General features: G+C 44.9%; 1 protein-coding gene across 2 annotated transcripts in view; it reads left to right on the forward strand.

The window, feature by feature from the left end:
* The window catches only part of LOC138489128 (contactin-associated protein-like 5), a 1755478-nt gene that overhangs the window by 951657 nt on the left and 776585 nt on the right, over window positions 1–27236 (forward strand). For both annotated transcript variants that reach the window (XM_069616764.1, XM_069616763.1), the window contains exon 9: window positions 680–829. In XM_069616764.1, the coding sequence (XP_069472865.1) occupies window positions 680–829 (150 nt within the window). The remainder of the gene's footprint in view (window positions 1–679; window positions 830–27236) is intronic.

Here is a 27236-nt window from a genome sequence, read left to right on the forward strand (position 1 = left end):
CGATGACCTGACGTAATGTGGTGATTACCTGCTCTATTAATCCACAATGTACAAACATACAACACAGTCTCCATACAAGTCCAGAGTCAACTAAGTCACTAAAATGACACACATGGTGGTCAATTTCAGAAGTATATTCTGGGTGTATGGCATCACAAAGACAATTTTTGATGTAACCAATTTTGAAATAAAGTTGTTCTTGGTGAATTGTGTCTTTTCTTATCGATGTGGTGCTTTCATCGTAAGTTGTTACACAATGCAAGGTAACTAACCTGGAGCACCGACACAGCCAGCTCATGCTAGCTTTCAGCAGTACCTTGCTTTGAGCTGATAGTGAGGACTTTTTGATTTTGCCTTTTTTAATCTGATTTCTAATGCTAAGGAGCATGGATTCTTCCTAGCAAGGCCACCTAACCACTGATTTGAGGATGGGCGTCCTTGGGGGTCATGAGTGCTGGTTGTAGGCATGTTTCAATGTTTAGAAATTGAACTGATTTACTGAACAACCTAGTATTTTGAAATATAACTTGCAGAGTAAAAGCATTTCTAGAGCCAATTGACAGGAAGAGCAAGTAAGACTCTGCCCTCGATAGTTTTTCATGTTCCATGTGCCCTCAAAGAGCTGACATGCCTTGCTGTCAGAGCCAATTCCGTTGAACAGTTGTGTTTACTTTTCCAGGTGCTGCGCTTAATGATGGCCTGTGGCACAGGGTTAACATAAATGCCAGAAGACATCGAATCACTCTCACTCTGGATAATGGTGTGGCGTCCCCTACTGATGGAAACAGTCTGCTGCAGATCTACTCAGGGAATAAGTACTATTTTGGAGGTAGGCAGCTTGTGTATTGCTCAAGTACAAACCGAATCTAAAGATAAGGGAGGTGTCACACACATCACTACTTTGAGAGGCTATACTTAGTGTTCTGCTTTTTTGACTGCTTTACACACCTGAAATATAACACACTATAATATGTAATTAAAAAAGTAAATACCACTCTAGTCATTTAAAAAAAGATGAGATATGATGTAGTAAAAGGTTCTCGTTCTTGGCACTACCTTTTAATTGTAACATTGTGGCATACTGGACCTGAAAGCGTGCATTTCTAATTGTGCTGAAGGCTGTGTTTAGTGTGCATGTACATGATGAGTCGCTGAAGAGCATGGACGTTGCAGCATGTGAAGGTTAGCAGGACGTCTTGCTGCTGTGTACACTAAGAGATGCTTATTAACATGAGTTTAAAAAAAGAAAAGAAAACATCATTCAACAAAACATGATCCATAAAATAATGATCCATAAATTCAATGCAAGGGTTTAAAGCCTCGAGTAAGGCTTTAACACCTTCCATTCGTGCCACCGATCATTTTCCATGATGTGTATGGTGTATTGGTGTCTTCCCATCCCCCCTTATGCACACCCTTGTGCACCCTCTTCTTAAGAAACCCTCTGCTGACCCCTCCTGCCCGGCTAACTATCAACCAATCTCCATCATTCCATTCTTCGGCAAGCTCTTGGAGAAACTGGCCATCTCCCAGCTGTATCTCCACACTGAATCTGTTGGTTGTCTTCATGATCATCAGTCTAGCTTCAGAGCTGCGTGAAGCACGGAAACTGCTCTCCTGAACACCCGTAAAGACCCACTCTCCAACCTTGACTCTAACACTCTGTGCGTTCTCATCTTGCTTGATCTCTCTTCTGCATTTGACACTGTCAACCATGCCATCCTGCTCAACCGTTTCTGTGATAACCTGGGTATCAATGGTCAGGCTCTGGTGTGGCTGACTTCTTTCCTCTCCAATCGACCCTCCAAGGTCCAACTTGTGTCCTTCCTCTCTGACATCTTTTTCTCTACCTGTGCTGTCCCCCAGGGATCTAACCTCTCTCCCTGGCTGTTCAACCAATACCTGGCACTCCTTGCCCACTGCATCGCCACTCTCTGCCCCAACTTTCAGTGCTATACCAAGCTCATTTTCATGCTACCCTCGGCCTACTCCTCTCCTTCCCTCATCTCTGACTGTCTGACTACCATCCAGGAGGAGTGTTCCGCCATTGACCTCTGCCTTAATGCCAGTAAAACTGAGATTCTACTCATCGGCACACCCACTCCCTCCTTCCCTGCAGCTCTCTGGCCGGCCTCTCTTCCTGCTTCCACCTGCAAGTCTAAAAACCTTGGGGTCATCTTCGACTCCACACTCTCCTTCTCTCCTCACATTTCTGACGTCTCTAAGAAGTCACACTACCAGGTGCACTGCCTCAGAGGTATTCTTCCTTTCCTCTCCTTCCCCCAGAAGTTCACTGTCTCCAGAGCCCTGGGTCTTTCTAGGCTGGACTATTGTAACAGCCTCTATGTAAATCTGCCTGCCTCTACTCTCCGCCCTCTGCAACTTATCCAGAACAGGACTGCGAGACTTGTCCTTGGCCTCAAGCCCAGTGACTTTATCTCTCCAGGACTGAAATCTCTGAACTTGCTCCAAGTGGCTGCGAAGATTAAGTTCAAAACCCTCTGCATTGTCCACAAGGCCTTTTGGGGCCTGGGGCCAAAATACCTTCAACTCTCTCTTCCTAAATATCTTCCTTCTCGTGCTCTTCGCTCATCCGCCTCCAACTCCCTCAGGGTCAGTCGCTTCTCCAAGCAACGTGTTGGGGGTAGATCTCTCTCCACGGGAGGGGCCTCCCTCTGGAACAGCCTTCCTGCCTCCCTGAAACTTGAGGAGAATTATCTCTGGTTCCAGAAGCACCTCAAAACCTTCCTCTTTGCTTCTGCTTTCTCTCCCCCTCTCACCTGCTAAATTCCTGACTGAAACTGCACTGGTTACCTGGCCACTCTCACTGATCTCGGGCCCAGGTCCCACCAATTGCCCACCGCACTGCCTCCCTGGCAACCCCTGCACCTTGGGACTGTCTCTGGATCCCTACAGTCCCCCTCCCAGCATGTATGTCTGCACTTACCATGCACTTGCCACCAGCTGGCCCTTTATTTATTTATCTAATTTATTCAACTAACCCATGTACTGCACTTTCCCCTCTACCTTGCCACTCACACTTCCCTTCCCCCCTTCCCATGCACTTGCACGATCTGAATGACACCTGGCCTAGTAAGATCGTTGTCTGTCTTCCTTTTGTTCCCCCTTCCTTGCCTCATCGCGCCTTGAAACACGTGTGTATAGGCGCGCTATAAATGCCATATCATATCATATCATATCATGGTGGAAAGGAGGGGTGGAATGCAACTTGCATTTCTGCCACCTCCCTTCCTTTCTACAATGGATTATTATGCCTGCAAAAATGCCGTAGATCACTATGCAGTGTGCCTGCTTTATGCACCAGCAGAAACCTATAGGGATCCATTGTACACTTGCTTGTCGGTGAGGGTATAATTGTAATTGTGAGTGACACTTGCCATGAAGATTTGGTAAGCCGCATTCACAATGAACAGTAACGTCTGTCTAGCATGCCCACATGCCAGGAATCATTCACTCACTTTGCACTGTGGAGTGCAAAAGTGCATCTGCCAGTGCCCATTTTAAATTGTATGGTCTCTGTGGTAACAGTTGTAATACATCTGCCATAGGTTTAAATATATTTGCACAATCTCTTTGCTTCTCCCAATAACAATCCAAGGTTGTGAAGCCAGTGGTGAAGAAATGCCAATGCAAGCTCTGCTATGAGCCCCTTTTCAAGCCTGTTTTGCTTCGATATGCAGGCAAGAGCCATTTGGTTTTGTATCCCACCCTTTAGCTGTAGGAGCAGTGGCCCAGTTATAGGTCCCTCTTCTAGGAAAACTTGGACTATGTATGTTCATGAAATATTCTTGAGCCGCTCATTCTTCGTTAATTGCCCTACCATGAAGATTACCCCTGTGAACTGCGCAGGGAGTATTAATTCTATTAAAGACCAAACATCCACGGATTTCTCTTTTGATGTCCCGTATCTTCCAATGCCGGGAGATCTAGTGTGGCCTTCTTGGTATCTAGAATAAATCCTAGGACTCTAGTCTCTGTGCCGGAGTGGTGTCTGATTTCTCCGTGTTCACTAGAAATCCCAGAGACAGGAGCATATCCTGCACCCACTTTGTCTGGTAGACCAGCTTCTCCCTGTCTTCGGCCTGCAGCAGTAGGTAGTTTAGGTATATGATCAGTCTTATGAGGACGCGGAGCTGTTTGGCTCTTTGGCGAGTGGGCGAGCAAGGCAGCTGCACCGTCCCCTGAATTGAGGACTCGGGCTCAGAGGCGTCGTGATTGTGCTGGTTTAACAGAGGACACAGCTGCTCAACGTCCTCTATTCATCCCGAAAATAAGTCGCTATCAATCCTGCTCCTCTGATGTAGCCGACTGTAATTCGGATCCTAATCTCGAACATGATCCTGAACTTGACGCTGCTAAACACACACATATACTTTGTGACACAGTATTCGAGGCACCAATTGCCTCAAGTGAACCCGCATACTCGCGGGAGGGAATTCGTCTGACTCCCGGCGCTGCTGAGGAGAGCTGTACTGCTCCAGGTAGTGGCGCTGAATGTGCTGCCAGTGCAAGCGCCGAGCACAGTGATTCCTCGACAGGGCCATGCTTCGACAATGCAGCTGTGAATGGAAACAAGTGTCCCGATTACAACATCAATATTCCCACTCCGATAGCAGTAATCGCTAACACTCACCTGCTCAATGGTCCCGTGGACGCCGTCTCAGAAGGGGCGGGTTACGGTGGGAGGAAGAGCTCGCTTCAGCACGACCAGAGTGCCGCCGGGCATGAAGTTGAAACTGGCTGCTGTGGGGAGGGAGAGGCTCCCCCTGGTGGAGACAGTCTAGAAGGAAAGGAAACTGAGTTGTTGAAAGATTGCAACCCATCAGCATTACTGAAAGCAGTTTCGGGTCTGAATGACCTCTCATTCTCTAGCCTGGGCTGCGAGGACTCTATGCATATCATAAAGGAGGTAGAAGCATCGTTCACTGCGAGTTCTCCAGTGTGTGCCAGGGGAAAATTGGACACTGGGTCCTCTCATGAAGATAACGTTAATGATTCTAGTACGCATCAAATTAATTCAAATTCAGAGGGGCGATGTCGAGAACAGAGTTCGAATCTTGGCAGCCTGATTGAGTCGGAGGCGAGCCAAAAATATGCTGCAAGAAGAGACTCGCTGGGGGTTGTGATTAACATCCTACATAATCTAGTGCTCTTGAACAAAGCATGTTCAAATAGGCAACGTAAAGAATACAGGACTCCTGTAGATGCTAAGGCTAAAACAGCCCTAAAACGAAATAATAGTCAGTTGTTGGGGGCAACGGGCGACATATGGTCGGAGGTCTGCGACAAACGGCTCAAGACATATGAACACCTGCCCAATGGGGAGTCGCGGCATGAGATATCTGACATTCACTTGACTTCCCAAAAAAGACATTCCATTTCAAATAGGAATGCAAATGAGGCTATTGAGGAAATGTATTGCAATGAGCACTCTTCACTCAACGACTCTATGGATTCCTCTTTGATGGAACGTCTGTTCCCTAAAATTCGCCGTGACAAGGAGAACCACTCCGGTAGGATGCCGAAGCTCCATGCACAAACCACAAGAGCAGAAATACCGTCTGTGTTGCCCCCGACTGAATTGCAAGCCCTTCAATTGGCATCCTCATCGATTTCATTGGCTCCCTTTATGAAACTCTATGAGAATATACATGAGGCAATTAAAGACTTAACGACTGGTGTGGCAATGATGAATTCCAAACTGATTCAACTGGAAAAAACCTGTGATCGCTCATATGTAGAACAACACGAGGGCATCAAAGGACTGGATGTAGCCTTCAACCTAATAAGCGAGAGCAGAAAAAGCGATTCAACCTATAAAAGGCTGTTCGCTGAAGTTGCCCGGGAGACACTTGCCCTATTTAAATACGATACAAATCATTCACTCCGGCAAAGGTCTTCTGAGTGCTCCAACCTTGATGGAGGGCAAATTAGAGCTAAGCCCAGAACCTAAGCTGAGCAAGAGCATAACAGGTTATTACAACACCATCACCTTCAAGCTGATGCTTTGATTTTGCAAGAACAGCAACGTCTTCAGCCTTCAATCCCACTGCAGCTCACTTTGGTGGGTGAGGAGCCAGCAGTAGAGGTCATGAAGGGCGTTACAGTTCCAGTAGACGCAGTTTCTTCGTCGAAGACTGGTTCTTGCTCATCGGTAATCTCTTTTACACCTAACGTTGCTGACTTGTCATTCCATACAGCATTTGAGCAGGCTAGATGTGCCGCTAACAAAACCTGCCAGGACACTCAAATGGCATCGACCTCAGGAGACAGCATTCAAACGAAACCGACTTCAAAAGATCGATTTATTCCTTCCACAGTGGGGCAGCCTAATGTTTATTCAATCTTTACTGGAGGGCCCCAGGCCTTGGGAAAGTCTGAGAAATTGGCACCAAAATCTAAACTTGCTGTTAAAATAACCAGTAAGAAATCAAAAAATCAAAAGGCAAGGAAAAACAATACTTTAAATGGAGCTCGGAAGTTCTTGCGGAACATCAAAATGGTCCAGGCAGTGTCTACTGAAAGTGCAAACTTAATACCTGTTAAACAGATACAAACGAAGAGCACCACACGAACCATGGATATTGGACCTGTCAACGTACGATGAGCCGGAATACGTGGATCTGGAAGATGCATCATCAATAGGCAAAGATTTGCCGCACAACATGGGAGCTCAACCAAGTGCGGCACCTATTCAATGTAAGGATAATCCTGTACAGCCGACAGCCAAAATAATCTTGGACAAGCCTGTGACAATTCAATCACGCATCGTCAAGGACGACTGCAGAAATCCCGCTATAAAATGAGGGTTACATGAAAGGTCTTGTGAAATCATTGAAGCACGAGATAGCAACAACTCACTGCCTCCTCCTTTACTCAGTCCGGTGTTCCTCACAATGGATGAGAAAACAGTGTCTAGCTAATTTTAAAGATAGACCGGGGAGGTTACGGTCGAACTCAGGACGCAGGACGAAGCGACAAATCAGCTAATGAAAATGATTCCCATGGGCCATCGACCAGACGCACTGACGTCGAGTCTCTGAAAAACAATCGAAGAAAGGTGAAAGGGCTTGTGACTGACAGACGTCCGCAAACATCAAAGGAAAGTCTTTTAAAGTCAGTCCCAAATAAGAGCATCACTCACAAGGTGAAAATTGAGAGCTTGGAATCAATTGATAACTTGATCTTGAATCGAGGAACTGTACTTAAGTTACTTCATCTAGTTCCAAGCCTACGTGCCATAACTTCAAATGATCTAAAAATCGTGGAGTTTCCACCTAACCTCGGACTTACTTGTTACATCTATATTGGAGGAAAACGCTGCGTTGTTTTCACTGGGCTTCGACGTGTACAAATTTATTGAGCCTGAGGCGTCTCAACCAACCTCCAATGGAGGCTGGGAAGTTCAAAGGGAAGCGTCCTCGAGCCTATCCATAGCACCGGCTCCAACAAGAGACACAGCGACGAAGGATTCACAAGGGCATTCGAGTTTGTCGCAAGCTATGGATCAGATACGTATGCAATCACCGTTTCTGTTAAGGATAACTCAAACATCAATGAGTGATGGAGGAGTGGCATCTGAAGGTCAAAACGTGCAAATAAGAATCACAATTAAAAGAAAAGGACTTTCCGAGGATAACATCAAAGAGGGTCCTCAAACTACAACCTCTGCCCCTGGAAATCATGAATGGCATTGGTTAGCAGGGGCTTTAAACATAAAAATTAACCAATAATGCCAGGAGTTTGAACCCCCCATGGAGTGCTGTTTAGCTTCCTGAAACACACGAGGGTTTATACATCTGTTTAATACAATCTGGCTAGACAATCTCCATATCGTGTGTTTACAGGAGACATGGTTAAGTGAGCTTCCGGTAACCTCGGAGTTTGAGATTGCAATAAATCCGGCTATAAAATCAAAACATGGGCGCCCTATGTCAGGGTTGCTGACGATGGTGAGAAGAGCATCGGGATGGCGTATTATAAATTCTGTCAACCACTCTCCTTATATTCAGGAGACGTTCATTGAAAGAGCCGGTGCACATGAACATACTCAAGACAGGATTATAATACTGAACTTGTATTGGAACCATCTACGAGCAGGAAAGACCGATTTCATTGACCAGATAACGGGATTAATCGATCTTCGGGTGGAATCCTCAGGTTGGTCGAAGATAATTATTTGTGGAGATCTAAACATCAACCTACTTAAGCAAGTAAAATCAGACCTAGGCATACTGGCACAAGCATGGTTAATCGAAATGGGTCTACGAAATTTCCAGATGTTGAATGGAAACACTTGTGGTGACATACCACCTGTTCCCACATGGCACTGTGTGGATTCATCATCTATTATAGACTACATGTTCGTGTCTGAAGCTCTGCACCCTAGGATACATTCACTGAAGATCTGTGAAAAAGCAAACAGTGATCATGATATGTTACTCATGAAATTTGTGACATCTGAATCTGCTCAACGGCCAAAGTGGGCACACAAACTCCAGGTCGAATCAAACAGAGTTTGTTTAAGATTGGAGGAGAGTGAAGTTAACACTGCGATGATCTAGTATTGTCAATTGAGTACAGATCTTGAATACTATCAATTACTGACAAAATTCAAAACAATAAAGGTAGGCCTAAAAACCCTAACATGTTGCACTTAGGAGAGCTCAGTCCCTAGATGCTGCCGCTCGAAAACTGGAAAAAACGGCAGTGAAACAAAAATATAAGAACTGGTTGAAGATGCATAAACATGCCTTAGTGCAAAACTATGCGGAGCAGATGCTAGCTACATTGAAGAATAAAAACTCGAGGGACTTTTGGAGTCTCATTAACAACTTTCAAGCTCCTCAAATTGCATTGCAGTCTTGCATGGTCTCGGAATCCTCTTGGATAGCCCATTTTAAAGCCCTTTACAAAGCAAGGGCTCAAGGATTTGTCCCATTGGAAACATCTTCAAAACCGTGGGCCCTGACTTTTCCGAGAGAAGACATTGTGTCAATAATCAAGAATGCAAAAAACTCCAGAGCACCAGGCCCTGATGGCCTTACCAACTTTACTATTAAACAGCATCCTGAGCTATGGGCATCTATATGCAAAGCCCTATTTGACAGAATAAGTAAGTGCCGTAGGACCCCAAAATCCTGGAAATCTGCTATCATTGTCCCTATCTTTAAGAAGGGAGACAGAACATGCCCAAAAAATGATCGCCCAGTTGCACAATTGGACGTTCTGGGGAAAATGTATGCCACAATGTTGCAGCAAAAACTGGTGGCATGGGCAGTCGAGTCTAATCATGTAGACAAAAGGCAATCAGGATTTGTAAAACAAGTAGGATGCTCACTAAATCTGTTACTTTTGAACCTGATGAAAATGGAGGCGATAAAGTCGAACACGACGGTCTATTTGGCCTTCATTGACTTTTCATGTGCATTTGATACCATCGACAGGCCAGTTTGTGGTTAAAACTACAAAGTTGGGGATGTCCAGGTGATTTAGTAGCAGCAATCCGGGATCTCCACTCTGAAACCTCAATAAAAATCCGTTTGGATCTTCTGGAAATCTAACAGCACCAATCAAAACCTATAAAGGGGTAAAACAAGGCTGTCCCCTAGCTGCCACTATATTCAGCTTATTTATATCGGACATAGGCTTATTGATCGATTCAGTAAGTTCTTTTCCACAAAAAGTTGCTAAGTCACATCTAAACTGGCAGTTATATGCCGATGACTTGGTCCTGATGGACCTAACACTTGTCGGCCTCCAGAGGAAACTGAATGCGGTTGACCAATATGTTGCAACTAACCAATTGGTGATAAACACAAACAAATGTGAAATCCTGGTGTTAAAGAACCTGAACAGCCAAGGAGGGAAAAAATCAAAACAACTGAGATGGTTCCTAGGTCAGGATTCCATTCAGATAGCGCAGAACGTAAAATACCTCGGCATGTTAATAAATTCATCAGTCAACGAGGGGCCATGGATTACTGAAACCAAAAGGAAATGCAAGCAATTGGTAAGTCAAGCTGTCATCATGCAAAAGAAATTTGGGAAATTCTCAATAAAACCAGTGCTAGCTTTTTACCAGCAAATAGTAATCCCAGTCTTATTATATGGTGCTGAAAACGCTTTGGGTTGTACCCATGAAACATGGACATCGCTGGAGAATTGTTTTTGGTCTAAGATATTGGCTCTCCCAAGGGGAATTTTGACAGCATGTGTGAGATATGAACTGTTGCTCATATCGCTCCATGCTAGGGTATGCTAGATCCTGGTGAGCTTGTTTCGCAAAACTCAACAGCAGGGTGTCACTGTGGTCTAAGAGATGTGAAGAGATTCTGAGTGAATATGGAATCAGTTTGGACATGTTTCCTAATGACCCGAACGCCGGCAAACTAAAAATCTGGCGTGCGGATTGGGATCAAACTTGTACACAACGAGCTGCAGCAAAAATGATGAGTGAGGCGCCGCTCGAAACTCGGGCATTTAATTCTACACAACGCTACATTGAGTTGTTTCCAGATCCTCAGGCACGAAGAGTGTTCATGATGCTGCGTCTAAACATATTTAAAACCAAAGAACGGTTGGCCTCATGGAAATGTAATAAATCACAAATCCATCGTGTAGACTATGCACTAAAGACAAGGAAACCCTTAAGCATTTGGAGCTATTTTGCACAACACTTCGATCAGAAAGGACAATCCATCTGGGCACTTGGGGCCTAAATTACCCCTCCCTTTGTGCCGACGATTGGTGGGCCAATATGTTCCAAGGATCGGACATGAAATTAATACTACCATTGACTCGTTTTCTAATGACAATTGAAAATCGTTTGAATTTACCGTTGGTTGATGAGTAATGAGGATAGTGATTAGACCGCACGGAAGAGCAAATGGGAGGGTTATTCCTAAAGGACTGTGATTTTTCGATGTGTTGTGTTTTGTGTTTTGTTTGTAAATATTTTAAAGGTTTGTGATAAACCGATAAAATTAAATAAAAGAAAAAAAGAAAAAAAAAATGGTTGCCTCCCATACAGGGGTGGTAGGTTGTATTTTCAATCCGATTCTTGCATAGTATACCTGACTCCTTGCTACTCTGCTCCACCCTCAAATTTGGTTAAAAGGGTTTTGAGGGGGTGTTGCAGGGTGAATGCTTAACTGTGGTGCCATTTAAAAGCACTACTCTAAAAGTAATCTTGCTTTCTTTCAATTGTGCATTGTATATGTTATGTTAGAAGATTAAATTAAGTGTATTCTATAATTTTCCTGTGTAATTATCACCAAACTGGTGATTGCTGCCCTATATTGAATGTTTGACTTTTATTCATAATCTATATAAATAAAAATGTTAATGTATGTTTGTTCAAAATCTTAAATCTCAGAATATTCTTAACCAATTGCTTTGAAATGTTGACACAATGTTGCATGCGTGTTTTTATATACCTACTATACATAGATGTCACACCTTTGACAGGTAAAAACACACTTTTTCTGAAAAACAGTGCCATCTGTTGGATGTAAAAGCAACACACGCTATACTAAACATTTCACTGAAAAACAGCACCATCTGATGGACATAAAAGCAACACACGCTATGCTAAGTATTTTACAATTTAGAATGGCTCAAATACATGCAGAGGAAGCAGAAGAGTGACGTGCAGCCAGACTTCAGGATGCACAGTTTCGAGCACGGCGATCACGTTCTGCAGCTTCAGATCTGCTTTGTTCTCCACAGAATTAACGCAACAGGCTGAGCGTGCCTGAAAGACATCAATGACAAACAGAAGATCAGCGTAAAACAATCACGCAATTACAATTGCCTTGCATTCTGGTACAACCCAGCTGATGACTATAGTTTGAGCCGGCATGTTCTCATCGGCATCCTGACTGAAGTGTGCCCTTATTGCAAGGATCTGAAATTTAATGGAGAAAAGAAAGGAATGTGTTGCGGCACTGGGAAAATTAAACTGCCTCAATTTGGAGAACCGCCAGAGCCATTAAAAACTACCCACAAACATTGTGAAATTAAACATATTACAAACATGCGCTCTCTCTTTTCTTACTTTTTCATTTAACCAGACTGAGCCACAGCAACGCGTAGCCGGGGACAGCTAGTTAAAAATAAATAAATATTCTATCATTACACACCTGCCTGGTTCATGGTCCATTGCGACATGGGGTGGACGTTAAGGGGGGTGTGAGATGGGGTGGCTGCCTTCCCAAAGCTGAATCAAAATTCATGAATCTAAAAGTGTTTTGATTGTGCGCTGCATCCCTGACCAGTATAAAGAGTCCTGGTCTGGAGTGTGACACCTTTTTACAATGCTTAACAGCTAGTCAAGCCTATTGCCCCTTTAGATGTCACTCACCTTGCAGAACTCTTCAACCTGTCATTGGACTACATGTGCTTTCCCTCTATTCTTAAAACACCCATGTTCATCTCTCTCCTAATAATGCCAGGGACCGACCCAAATTCTACCGGCTTCTTTTCTCCCTTTGTCTCTCCTTCTGCACAGCTCTAAAGTTCTTGAAAGTGTTGTGTTCAAACATCTTACATATTACTTAGACATCCACAACCTTTGAGATCAAGCAGGTTTTCACTCCTGTCACTCCAAGGAAACTGCTCTCATGAAGGTCTCCAACTTCATCTTCTCTGCAAAGCACTCAAACGTATCCTCTATCCTAATTCTCCATGACTTTTCTGATGCATGTGGTGTTGTTCATCACTTTGATCTCCTTAATACTCACTTTTTTCTTGGGATTCACAATCAAGCCCTTGCCTGGATTGAATCCTACCTGGCACCTCTGCATTATCTGTCTCCTGGACGAACAACATCTCTCAACTCACTCCTCTAACTGTTGGAATTCTACTCTCTTGAGCCTTCTCCTCTTTACAATCTACATCTCTGCTCTTGGGGCACTAATCTCCTCTGCTTGATTCGTATACCAAACGATCTCAGACAACACCTAAATCTTCTCTTTTCCTGAGCTCTCCTATGATCTCTCTGTCAACAGTTCAAGCTGTCTTTCCTCCATTAAACAGTGTTTGCCTTTACACTCACAGATGTTAAACAAAGAAAGTGCTCTTCTTTCCTGCCAAATACTCTCTCTCATCTATTCCCCTGCCAATCCAGTTCCCAACTGACACTCTCCCCTACTTTTCTTCAGCTGGAAATCTCTGTGTCATCTATGACCCATCTTACATGTTTTTCTACTTTCGTCTCCAAAACTGCAAAGACAGCTCATCTCAAACTCCGAAATTCTAAGAACATCAAGGCCCTCCTTCCTTTCAACACCATCAAGCATCTCTAAATCACTTGTGTGTTCTCTAAACCTGTCTGCTGTGCCTGCATTCTCTTTGGTCTCTTTCTGTCCTCTCAACAAGATCATTAGCTTTGCTACCAGGACTCTCTTTGAACTCCCGCACTTAGCACTTTATTCCTCATACCATCACCAGGCTGGATGGGTGACAATTCAAAACAGGGCCATCTTTAATTTGCTGCTACTGGTTCACAGATCTATCCACAGGAAGGCAGCACTGTGTCTGTCCACTGGACTTGTTGACCTCCTTCCTCTCGAATACGTCCTCTCCATTTCATCTGGGCCCATTCCTCTGCTCTATCTCACTCTCCACTTGTGGCATCTATCAGGGTTATATCCTCTCGCCGTGGCTCTTCAATATTTGCCTTGCCCATTTTGCCCACCTGAACTCCACCTTCTTGCCACATTTTCAATGCTATTCTGATGACACTCCACTCTCCTTTAAGCATCCCTCCTCGTCCTCTTATCCTTCTCTCATTTCTGACTGCCTGACTGCTATTCAGGCATGGTGTGTTTCTAATGATCTCTGCATTAACTCCAGTAACACTGAGATCCTTCTCTTTGGGATTCATGCTTCATCATTCCATCCTATTCTCTGGCTGCCATCCTTGCCCCCCCCACCCTCTCTTCAGGCAAGCAATCTGGGTGTCATCTTTGACTCCTCTCCTCACATAGCTGATCTTGTCAAGAAATCTCACTTTCAGCTTCACCTCCTCAGAGGCATTCTCCCTTTACCCAGAAACTCAATGTCGCCACAGCTCTGGTTCTCTCTAGGCTTGACTACTGCAACAGCCTCTTCTTTAATCTGCCTCTTGCCACCCTCCACCCTCTTCGACTAATACAGAATAGGACTGCAAGACTTATTATTGGCCTCAAGTCCAGGGACTGCTTCCCTCCAGCCCTGAAAAACGTCCACTGGCTCACTGTGGCTGCAAAGATCAGATTCAAGACCCTATGCATCACCCACAAGGCTGTCTTGGGCCTGGAGCCACACTACATACAACTCTCTAACCCTAAACAATTCCCTGGAAGAATTCTTCAGTCTTCTAGCTTTAACCCTCTGCAAGTTAGACGTTTCTCTAAGCAGAGAGTGGGGGTAGATCTCTTTCTTCGGCTGGAGCCTCCGTCTGAACTGGTCTTCCCATCTCTCCCCATCTTGAGCTGGATCAACTTAAATTCCAGAAGCTTCTCAATACCTTTGTTGTCTCCTCCTCATTCCCACCCCTCCTCTCCTGCTAGGTCCACCTGCCTCAATGCCTGGTTGCCTGTATCCCTCATGAGGCTTACTGTGCCCAGGTCCTCCTTCGACTAGTCTCTCCCTGACCCCTTCTTCCAGCACTTGCCCTCAGGGGGCTCCATTCCCTGACTAGCCTGAGTGTGGTCCACCCCCTTTCCCTCACACTAGTTTAACCCCATCCCTTTTTCCCTGAGCACTTGGCCTTCTGGACCTCCCCAGCACTTTCCCATACCATTGGTCCCCTTCCCCCTGCATTTCTCCCTGTTTCCACTCTTTGCACTTCTTTTTATTGCACTTGCTCAATTTGAATGTCACAAGGTCTAGTAAAACTGTTAATGTTATTTTCTCCCCTGTACTCCCCCCACCCCTTGTCTTGCAGCACCTGGAATCATCTTTTGATGTATAGGCGCAATGCAAATGCTCAATAAATTAAAATGAAATAACATATCTATCCTCATCTATCAAATGCTACAAGCCTTCTCGTAATCTCTGTTCTGCCTCCTTGACTACCTTTGTGGCACCTTGACCTACCTGAGCTTCCTCTCACTTCTGCTTTTTCTCTCACCTTGCTCCACTTGAATGGAATTCATTTCCCCCAGACATCCAAGAAACAGTCCACAATGATTTGTTCAAAACCAAACTAAAAGCCTACCTCCTCGCATCAGAGTTGCCCTCTTAACCTATTTCTCATTTACTTTCTGGCTAACATTTTTCCTTCACCTCGACCCTGCCTCTGTCCCTTACGTTCTACTGCCTCCACTCTAGCACTTCACCCATTGGGGTCACATCCCTTACACACCTGGCTGTACTGGCTACCTGCACTTAAAATGTCTAATGTTGGTTATCCTTAATATATGTATGTCCACCCATGTATTGTCCCCAGTGACTGTTCCATTTACCCCCCACCCCACATAACCTAAGAAGCATACTGCTTCCCGTCCAAACAGGTTTCTACCAATTGTGCATTATTTTATGATCAAATAAGCATTGTTCCTCCCTGTATAAATTAATATTAAATAATTGTTAATCCCTTTTCAAAAGTAAATGAATAACAAAACCAACTTAAGATAACAATGGGCCGGCTGATGATGTTGGGGATGGACTATTGAAAATAACGAGCACTGGTCTTCCATAGCTGTAAAGATTTCAAAACAAGGTGGCCTGTATGTATGTGGTCTTTACAGAGACAATCAAAGCACTGCAACCTTCAAGACACTCTGTTTGCTTGTGTTGAGATTTTGATCAATTTCAGTGTCCTGTTAATGCTGAGGAAGGTTTCCTGAGAGATCAGGTCAAAACTCTCTATTAATCTTAAGGTTATTATAACCAAGTATGGAGGCACAGCAACCAGGACAGAAGAGCTAGGTTATATTTAAAAAAAATCCCTGAAGATCATGGAACTCGTGTTCTTGAGCAGTAACGTTAATGCAAGACGTACATGTTCTATTGACACCACGGCTCATTTTCAAGAATTTGTATTGCTTAGAAAAAGGGCGGAACTCAATTAATTTTCACTCTTGTTTCAGTCTGCTTTATGCACCAGCAGAAGCAAGTGGACCTCATTGGGATCCGTTGTACACGCTCCACGAAATGTGAACATCGCAAGGAGCGTGTACAATTACAATGAAACCCTCTCTGACATGCAAGCATGTCATACATGGTGCCATTGTAATTGTGTTAGCGCAATTTGCTGTGCAAGCATGGAAACTGGTGATCACAATGAAAAGTAAGGGCCAGCATAACAGGCAGCGTTTACTCACTTTAGACCGTGGCGTACAAATATGAAGTGCACAAGGTGCCGTACATGCTTGTACTCTGCCTTTTGTTCTTTACATTTGCATCCAACAGTACAAGTGATTCCATCTTGGTGACAGGGGCTCGCTTGGGTTGCAGTGTAAAGTCCCCATCACCAAATTACACTTTTGTATGAAGTGAGGTCCCATATGTTTTGTGGAGATGGTGATTGCATATAAACCAAGCCTGGCAGAGGCTTTGTGACAACAGTCCATGCAAACCGCTAAAGCACTGAACCTGCAGACAAATGCATCGGTCTTCATGTAAATTGGAAATGACAATCCATCAATAATTCAATAGTATAAGTAGCAATTTGTACACATAATATAAAAGCAAATTAAAAAGGTCATACAACAAGATGATTGCATCAAAATATTACATTTGGTTACAATTGTCTAACACCTGTCTGCTAGATAAAAGAGCAGAACACAAATGCATTAGCGCGGCTGCATATGCGGACTCTGGATTCAGGCTGCATAATGAACGTGTGTGACTGTGTACACTACAGCATCAACAGAAAGTGAAAAAATGCTGCTAAATGATGATACTAGACATGCTTTAGTCATCCAATAATATTGAAGTATCAAACTCCGGGTCTGGACGACTCCTACTCATAATCCCTAATGACCGGGACCCGGAATTTGATACTTCAATAATAATGCATGACTAAAGCATGTCTAGTATCATCATTCAGCAGCATTTTCTTCACTTTCTGTTGATACAATGTTCAAGTGCCCAGCTGCCTGTCCTACAAGGGCACCCCGACTTGTAGTTTTGTATGGTGTGTAAACTACAGTGCCATAGATTGCTGATTTTACAGCCTCATTGCTTTTGCAGCCATGCCCACCATGAAAGTTTTCAATATGGGGTTGTGCCAACAAAACCCCAATGCTGATTTGATGAACAAATCATCTTAAAAAGGGATAGTGTGTACCAACCAGGGCTGCATGCAGTGGTCGATGTGTACGAAAAGAAGTAGTGGAACTATGTACCGTGCTGGCCTGCCCCCGCTCACCACAACCCCCATTGCCACGCCCCCTCCCTCATGCAATCCAATCCCCAAAACAAACACACCGGCAGTTTAAGGGAATGTTCAGTGCAATGCACTAAAGTGCAAGTTTGCACTTCTTCCTACACATTTATTTTAAAAGTAAACCAAATGATTTCTTTTAAAGATAAAAGTATAGGAAAAGTAGACGAGCACCACTTCCAAATGCTGCTGCACACTTAGACCACTGACCACATGTGAAAATCTCTCACACTCTTCCCATGATTCCTAGCGCCCTGCTGAACAGAGACCTTTGAATGGCCCAGGCTTAATCTTGTATGAAGAAAGCTTCATTCTTATTTTTTGTCATTGTCAGATAACTCTCAAGTACATTGATTTCTATGTTTGCATGGAACGTGGAGGGTGACCATCTGCCTTGCTTTCCCAGTACTGTGTTTTTAGATCAGTGATATCATTATTTTGTTATCTCCCACACACTATCAAAACAATGTTACTGAAACGTGGGCACCACATCGGATTGTCAGGAGAACTTTATCACGCTGGCAATGAGGTTAACTTCAATCACTGCATTTTGATACAGATTACTTACATTGGTTTATCAGGTACTCCCCATTACACACTGCCCTAAACCACCACAACACTTTCCCTGCCGGACAATTCACTGAATTGTAACATCTATTTTAATAGGAATATTTTAATAGGAGGTAGTGGTTCAGGGAGTTTAGAAAAAGGGGGAATAGAGTTGGGGAGTGGGACTAAGGTGGTCTAAGGGTGTATGAGAGACTGCACCCCATAATAAAACAGTCAGATACTGTAAAATGTTCACTGTCTGGTTTATCCGCCACATTACACGCAGCTTGATCGGTACTGATGTCCCTACTGACTTCATGCTTACTTCTACTCCACTATGGATAATATGTGTCCTCCTCTGACAAATGTTTTAATAACTTGTAAAGGAGGTCCCAGACATGGCCTGCACCCCTTGCCCTCATTTCAAGGTACCAGGAACACCCTTTCCAAGGAATGTGATGTATGAAGAGCAAATGAACCTACAAAGAGCTGCAGTGGGACGCTGCCCAGTATACATCAGAAGATCCATACCGGCTGAAGCACCCATAACCAGACAACCCTGAGCAGCATGGTACCCTATCAGACAGCCATACCAGCCGCTGATACGAAATGAGGAGTACCTGCACACGGTCCACGAAGAGACCCCAAAAGCCTTAACGGAAAGCCAGTGGAAATTACACAAGGGCCTGAACAGATTTGAGAATGAACAAGAGCAGCTATCGCAGATAAAACGCCAGTGCAAAACTCCATTTTGTAAAATCAGAAAAGGTACCCAGGCGGCCAGAGGCCTGCCAGGCCAAGTTTCGAAACCCAGCCAAAGGCAAGAGAAGGAGCGGAATCGAAACTCAACAAAGAGCGGCTCATGCCTAGGAAATCGAGGTCAACCGGAGAAAGGGAGGAGAGCGTCAGCTCACAAGTCTCCAACTTCAGAGCATACCAGCCTGCCTCATGAAGGTCAAGATAGGGGGGGCCCATGCAAGTGGCTAGGCCGACACAGAATTAAATGCACTAAAAGCTGGAAACTGAAGCAGATTCATGGTGAACTAACACGTGACCAGCCAGGCGCAAAGAAGTACCATCGCCTGATGTCATCCAGGACCCGAGGATGCCATAACTTTTCCCGATAAGAGACTACAGTTTTGAATCCATCCCTAGCCAACTAATTGACACATAGCCCTAAAACATTGATGGATGAAAAAGAGGAAGGGTGAATCTTGGGGCACTAGGCACCTGGGTGTCTATTATGCATGCTGCTAATTAAAATGGAGATTTATGTCTAGGGTTGTAACTTGCCCAATCACAATGGACCATGTAATCTAGGGTCCTATAGACACTGTAACCAATGAGACGTCGTACTTTTAGTGACATCAATCACGTGTTTTGTAGAGGGATGGGCGTAGACACCCACCCAATAAGAGTTATCCAATCCACATGCTTTATTTCTATATACAGATATAGCACCTATACTTAAGTTACCTTTCCTAACCAATTATATTGCATGATGATTTTTTATAGAAATTAGACATCACTGATGACGATTTGTGCCTATAAGAATTGCTGTTCTACCAAAGTTCGTGGAAGTCGGAGCGAGACCGGTGGTCGCACTACAGCTGATTCCCATTTGATTCCCTGTTTGATGTATGTATCATTAAACAGACTTCCCTTTCCTCCCCTCCTGAACACTTGTTGGCAGAGGATGGTTTCAGCCATCGATTATAGATTATCGATTGATGTAGTGTAAGACACCCTTAGACCGAAGGCACAAAGTAATTCTGGGCCTTCGCTAAGATCACGAGTCCTTTCGCCATTCCGGCTGAGTAGACTGAGAAGCTTCCTGTGGACAATGATAGAGTAAAGAATCTCAAAAAATCTGCAGTGGGTCTGAAGGAACCCGCCTTTCCAAGCATAACCCTTCTCATTCCCACGGGCAGCAGATCGGACGAAAACCTTAAAAGCAGGAAGAGGAAGGGGCAGTGATCCTGAAGCTCCAGAGAGGAAACAATGCAATCGGTGAGTGAAACAATAAACTTGTTACTTTGGCAAATGTCATATAGGCATGCAAACCAGTAAGGGGAAGGTAACGGAGGGTGGAGGAAAAAATAAAGTAGAGAAGCCTGTATATATATAGGGGGTAATGACTCGAGCACCTGAAGTAAAACATAAAAAATATCAGGGGCGCACCTGAAGTAAAACGTAAAGAATATCAGGGGGCACCTAAAGTAAAATGTAAGGAATACTGGGGGGGCACCCGAGAGAATAAAACACAAGGAATGCCAGGGGGGCACCTGAGAAAAAAACATAAAGATTTGCCTTGTTCCTGCGCTTTAAAGAGTGGTCAGAAGGAACGTGAACCCAGAGCCCACAACGGGGGGACGATTAGGCTACGATTACGTTTAAAGACGTAATAAGGGGGTTTGTTCAAATCCCATGGTGGGGTAGTGATTAGAAGGCAGGTATATGTATGACCAGCTGGCATCTGTCTAGTCTGTCTAGTCTGTTGTATATGTCCTGTGTATGTCAAATGTGAAATTATTGCATTATTGATTGATTGCAATGCATTTTGGCTTTATGCAATTTCGTAACTAAGAGGGAATCACCTTTGAATTGATGAGTTTTGAGCAAATTGTTGATACAAAATTTGGCGGGAAAAGGTTCGATCGGAGCTTGCGTATGTGGTGCTCGCTCATACTAGTGGAAAGCTTAAGGAACTATGTGTGAATATTGGTGGTGACAAAAATTAAGAATGGAGGAAGTTACCCCACTTGCGCATTTATGTAAGAAGCTGCCCAAGCATGCAGTAAAATTGAAAAAATACAATAAGATGTTTATGCCTTGGCCCCAGAACGAGTCACTGTCTTAGGCTGTTTTACAGCACATGACAACATTCCTACATGCCACATATACTGGCAAAAAGCTAGAGAAACGTCTTGCTGTGCTGGAACTGTGGAAAATGTTTGAAGAAACGAAGGTGGAAGAACCAATCGCAGATTGGATATTAAATGTATGTACAGAGGGGGGGTGAGACGCCTACCGCACCAGCTGCCCCATCTGAACCAGTAATCGAAGGGAGTAAGTCAGAGGGTAGTAAAGTAAAGCAGAAAGGTTAGAGTTAGCATTCGCAAAGGACGAGTGGATGGGAGGTCAGATATTAATAAAACTTGATGGTAAAGGGAGTGATGACGTAAGACTGAGGGAATGTTCTGATGAGATGCTGAGAAAGGAAAAGGAGAAAGAAAAGTATATGAGAGACGAGAGGATAAGAAAGAAGAATAGGTTGAGGCGAGAACAACTATATCGCGAAGAGCAAGGAATACTGCTCTGTTGTACACAATGCGCAGCCTATGAGAAGTACAGGCAGAATATGCTAAAGTAAGAGGAAGAAAGGCGAGTGCAAGAAAGGAAGGTAAAGAAGCGGGAAGACGAGGAAAGTAGAAGGGCAAATGAACGTAGAAATGAATGGATGAGCGAAGTAGATAAGGCTAGAGAAGAAGCAAAGAAGCGAAAGGAAATAGATGAGGAAGCGGAACGTAAGTACAGACAGAGGGCACAAGATTTGGAGTATTTACAACGGGAAGTTAAAAAACCCAATCCTGTTGTAGAATGGGAAGACATAGAAGAATTCTTTCCTGCAAGTGATGCGGTACCAAGTACAAGCGGGACAAATATTGAAGATGACTTCAACACCAGAAGCATCGGGGAAACGATTGATAAAAAATATGATGAGATGGGGCTGGAACTAATTTCCCAAGGGGGAAGGCAGGATGAGCGCTTGGAGAGCACTCTGCTATATAACACTGAGGATGTCACCCGAAGTAGTGGGAGCAGGGGACTGTCCCTAGAAAGGCTAGAGATTAGGCAGAACGAAGAAGATGCAAGAAGTTGCGTAAACTGGGAATATTCAGGGTCTGACTCCAGTGGGGAAACGGAGGAAGTGGCATATGACGAAGAGAGACGGTGCGAGAAACGGCTCCCAAGGGACCAAGAGGTACGATGGTCAGATGCTAGCGGGTCCACAGATAGGACACCGAAGTCCGCTGGACAATCCAGCCGACATGAAGGAACACCCTGCAGTCAGAGGGGGCGTCGGCACCTGCCTATGCAGACAGGTTAAGGGCATTGCCAGGCAGACGGCAAGATGGGAACGTAACCCCGGTGGTAGACTGGAGAACTATGGGGAAAGAGAAGGAGGACTGTGCTTTCCAATTCCCGTTGTTAGAAAAGGGGGGAGCAAGACCACAATATATTCCATGGCCACACATGGACCGAGAGAACCTTGAAAATAAGCTTCCAATGCTGACATCTGGAGCCGGAAAGTGGATAAATGAGTTAGAGAAAATGACGGGGGGTGTCACCTTAGCTATAGGGGACATTAAGGGCCTCCTAATTGCCATACTGGGTGAAAGAGCCGATGATGTATGGAAACGGGCAGGCTACCCTAGGGTAACCCTAACTGACACCTCCCACGATGGAGCGCCATTTAATAACTGTAGAGCAGCAGTATGGAAAGCGATGCGTACGCTATATCCAGACACGTCTGATATGGGAGCGATAATGACTCGAAAAATTAAAGAGTCAGAGGATCCGTTGCTTTATATCCAGAATTTTCAAGACACGTGGGTGCTCGAAACGCTTGAATCTTGGACACAATCCATCCCTGTATTCTATCATATATTGTGCCATGGGATACCAGAACCGGTGCAAAAACAGCTCAAGAAATTGGTAGGAATAGAAGCTAAACCATGGGCCGAAATCCAGTTGACAATTGCACATTATTGCAGATTGCTGCAAGAAAAGAATCACAAAAAGGAGGCAATGCATAAGGGGAGGAAGCAAAGCTGGTGCAAAGGAAGCTCTCGAAGTATGCTCTCGAAGGAGCAATGCTCACCAGCCCGGTCGAACCAAGCATACAGCAAGCGACTAACCCCTCACAAAATAATCAAGGTAGTACAGGATATTACCCGAGGGGAAGAGGGTTTGGAAATAGAGGATGGCAGAGTAATAAGGGAGGGTTTCAAGGTAACCAAGGAGGGTTTCAGAATGTTCAAGGTGGCTTCCAGAACACACAGATGGGCAATCCAACTATGCCAGATGGACAAATGGCCCAACCACCGCCAGTATGTTGGCTGTGTGGAATGACTGGACACATGGCACGCATGTGCAGAAGCCATGGCATGTGGCAAAATAAACAAGGGATGGGGGCAGGCATGGCGAATCAACCTGCCATCCCACAACATAGCAGGGCCCAGAATTACACGGTGTAGTAGCAGGTGGCAGGCTTGCAGCAAGGTGCACAGCAAATGGTTCAACCACCGAACATGGGGAGTATGCCACAAGGACAACCCCAGCAGGCACCCCCGCAGATGGCTCAGGGCAATAATCCAGGAGGGGGAATTAACCCTGGAAATGGGGGAAACCCACAAGTGTACAGTGGACTAAACCTCTATATAAAGTAGGACAGCTCACGGGAGACCCTGATGTGTTCTATCCTATCAGTGACACCAGACCCTAATAGGGAACCTAGGGAGAATGTCACCATAGGGGTTAAAGAATATTCCTTCCTAGTTGACACGGGTGCAACGCGTTTGTGCATACGAGAAGGCAAATTTTCCTTGTCCGGCAAGGCCAAAGATACCCAGAGTTTCACCTGAGCTCATAGTAGAGTTCCCTTTACAGATGCACCCCCAGTCTCAGTCGGAGAGTACAAAATGAATGTACCTCTATTGTATTTGCATCAGACCCCAGTAAATATTCTGGGTCGGGACCTGATGACTAAACTAAACATAACCATCTCGTTTACTGAGAATGGTATAGTGTGCTCCACCCCAGGAATGCACTACTCAAACGTGTGCAAAATGATCAGAGCATATCCTGCACGTGCAACCATGAGGGCTATACCGCTGGATCCAGAAGTCTTTGCATATGGCATGCGAGTGCTTATGGCGGGATTTCTGGGCCTCGCAGACAGAACTATGAGAACCCCTGATGAATTTCTATTCAGACCAAGAATACCCATGCACGAAGAGGAGGGACAAGTATTCCCCCTAATGATACAATCTGCCGCAGTTCGAGGGAGAGTGGTATTGGTTGAAGGGTATGACGATGAAGGCAGACAATGGTGCGCAATTGTTGCCATTGAAGAAGGGTATCGAGTGACTGATGTCACCAATGATGATTTGTTCGAAGAAAACCCCGACCTAGAAGAGACAAGGGTGGAAGTGAGTCTCATATTTTGGGTCTAAATGATCAGAAGGGAGGTACCACAGAGAATGATGTTGGCACTAAAACATCCAGAATACTTTGATAATGACGTGGCCCAAGTGCCTGCCACAGTATGGACTACTGGGCCCTAAGATGTAGGTCTCCTGAAAGGGACGGGTGAAGTGAAAATCAAATTAAAACCAGGAGCAATTTTACCACGAGTGCGACAATATCCCATGTCCAGAGAGGCAGATGAAAGAATCGCGAAGACTATCTCCGCCATGATGGAGCAAGGCATCCAAGTGACGTCAGAATTGACCAAGAAGACAGACAAAGGTATACAGGCATGGCCGTGATCAAACACATAACGAATGGAGAGTTCCAAGTGCACAAATCCCATCTCATTATTTGGCACAGGCTGCAGAGCTAGTGGCATTGATACTCACCATTGAGAATCATGCAGACCAGGAAGTAACAGTGTACAGTGACTCTGCCTATGTGACGTCTACAGTGCACGCAGGACTAGCCCGCTGGAAAAGGAGGGGCTACCTCCGAGCAGACGGCACGCCAGTGTAGCACGCAGCCTTATTGAACAGGCTGATAAAAGCACTACAGCTCCCAGTGGGCATAGTGGTCGTAAAATGCGCTGCTCATACCAAGGTGGCAGATTTTGTGTATGGCATCCAAAACTGAAACAATCATGGACGTGGAGGTGGCACATACCCATGAAAGAATGATGATAGTGCGAGCCACTCTAGAGGCCTATAGCAATATGGGGCAGACTCAGCTAATGGAGCTCCAAGGGTAGGCACCTCAGGAGAAGAAGAATTTATGGAAGCATCAAGGGTGTTCTTTAAACCCCTCTGACTGATTGTGGAAGCAAGACAGCACTGGTAAACCAGTAATACCTGTCAGCCTCCTAAAGGTAGAGTTAGAACAGCTTCACTACCCCATACACATGTCAAAGAAAAAGACTGGCTCACACCGAATTTAGTGGAGCATGTTGCATTTTTTGTGGTAAACTGTGGTAAACTGCATTACCTGCCATTACCTGCCAGCAATTCACCTCTGGGCGCATATTAAAAGTAGTGAGAGGAGTCATCCCCAGACCAAATGGACCTTTCCAGCACCTGCATATCGATTATGTCGATATGATTCAGGTGTGTAATGGGTGCAGGTATTTAATTGTGGTGGTGTGTCCCTTTTCAAGATGGGTAGAAGCAGGTCCCTGTACACACTCCAATGCAACTTGTGCCACAATATTTCTGGTGAGGGAAGTGTTCCCTAGATAGGGGGTGTGCGAAGTGATGAGATCAGTTAATGGGTCCCATTTTGTAAACTCAATATTTGAACAGATTAACTTATTGCTTGATATAAGGCACAGGTTCTCATCGGCGTATCATCCAAAGGGGAATGGGATATGTGAACAAATCAACAGCTTGCTTAAGGAAAGGATAGCCAAGTTGAAGCTCACATTAAGGAAGGGATGGCTGCAATGTTTACCATTGGCATTGTATGCACTTTGGAACCAACCAGGCTCCGACCATCACCTCACGCCACATGAGATAGTTACTGGTAGAAGGATGAGGACCCCTCTTACTCCTGAGACAGAGCTAGATGTGACGGCCAGCCGACTAGGGATGTTCTAGTAGAAGAGATGAAAGCCTATCCGGACTGTCTCACATCCAGCGCCTCTGTCATTTCAGGCCAGCTGCATTGACGGCGGAAAGGGGACAGCACAGCACAAACCACAACAGATAGTGCTGATGCAGATGCAACCTACAGCCTGTGTGCACCCCTCATCCTCCCTGGAGACAGCGTCCTTGTGAGAAACTTTACAAGAAAAAGATGGGACGAGCCAAGGTTTAATGACCTGTTTATTGTGGAGGACTGCACCCTGTCCGCTGTCAAGCTCAAGGGCAGGAGAGCCTGGATCTTCCTAAATGACATCAAGCCCTTTGTAGGAGAGAGCCCTCCTGCTGCACCCAACTCCAAAGAATCTACAGACAAAGGAGAAGAACCTCAGCAAGTACAGACAAGATCCATGATGAGGAAAAAGGACGCATCAGCAGCAAAACAAAGACAAGGAATTTTTGTGCAAAATTGTAGCTTAAAATAGGACAGTTCCCCTGAGGAAAAAAAAAGGAGATAAGGACATAAAAAACGAACACTCTGTGCATCCTAGTTGCAGGGTAAAGAGAAGCACATCCAAAGCCATAACAACACTGATAAACTGAACTTGTTGAAATCACATCACGCCCAGGTAGTACAAAGAATCAAGACCCTGATAGACTGCCAATAAAATATTTCCTGAGAGTGCAACGCAGTATCCTGAAGCAACCAGTATCGAGACTTTAATCACAGAATTCATGGTACATTCCAGCAAAAATCTCAAGTGGGATGTGCTAACCTACTTTCAACTCGTGGTGTTATCATACCCGTCACTCATAGGGAGAGGAGCCAGGGTCACAGACTTTATTCGAGATCCTGCAAACAAGAAGGTAATCCGGCAACTGCTGACCTGTCATAATGGAAGCCTTCATCAAACTGTCCGAGCACAGCAAAGAGGACACTAATGCTCACACCTCAAGTGATCATTGATGAACTTAAATTTACTCTATTTTTCCGCATCATAGAGGAATGCCCAGGACTCGTCGGGAGAACAACAAATACCCTAACCTTTATCAGGGACCCAAGAAACAATGACTTTCTCAACCAAGTATGGTACAAATTGAATTACGTGGTTGCAATCCACGCAGCAGGAAAGTGTAAAAACTGTGTGAATCAAAAGAAAAGCTTGTGATCAGGACACAACCAAACAGGGCAAATGTCCCTATCACCCGAGGACACCCGGCTGGTGCACAATGTCCTGTTTAGATCAGTCACAGACTATCCGGAGATGGTGGGAGGCCTGCAGATGTTGAGGTCATCGCCTTTCTTAGAGATCCGGCCAATGCCCCACATATGGGTACACACCTCCAAGGCATAATGCTCCAAGTGGAGCTGTCCAACTTCCAGTGAGAATTCCTACGGAGATTCCAGTGAGACTTTTAGCCGAGGGACAGATCGAGGAGACAAACTGTTAGCGCAG

Source organism: Ambystoma mexicanum, chromosome 9 (genome assembly GCF_040938575.1).
Source record: "Ambystoma mexicanum isolate Mex_15411 chromosome 9, UKY_AmexF1_1, whole genome shotgun sequence".
NCBI lineage: Eukaryota > Metazoa > Chordata > Amphibia > Caudata > Ambystomatidae > Ambystoma > Ambystoma mexicanum.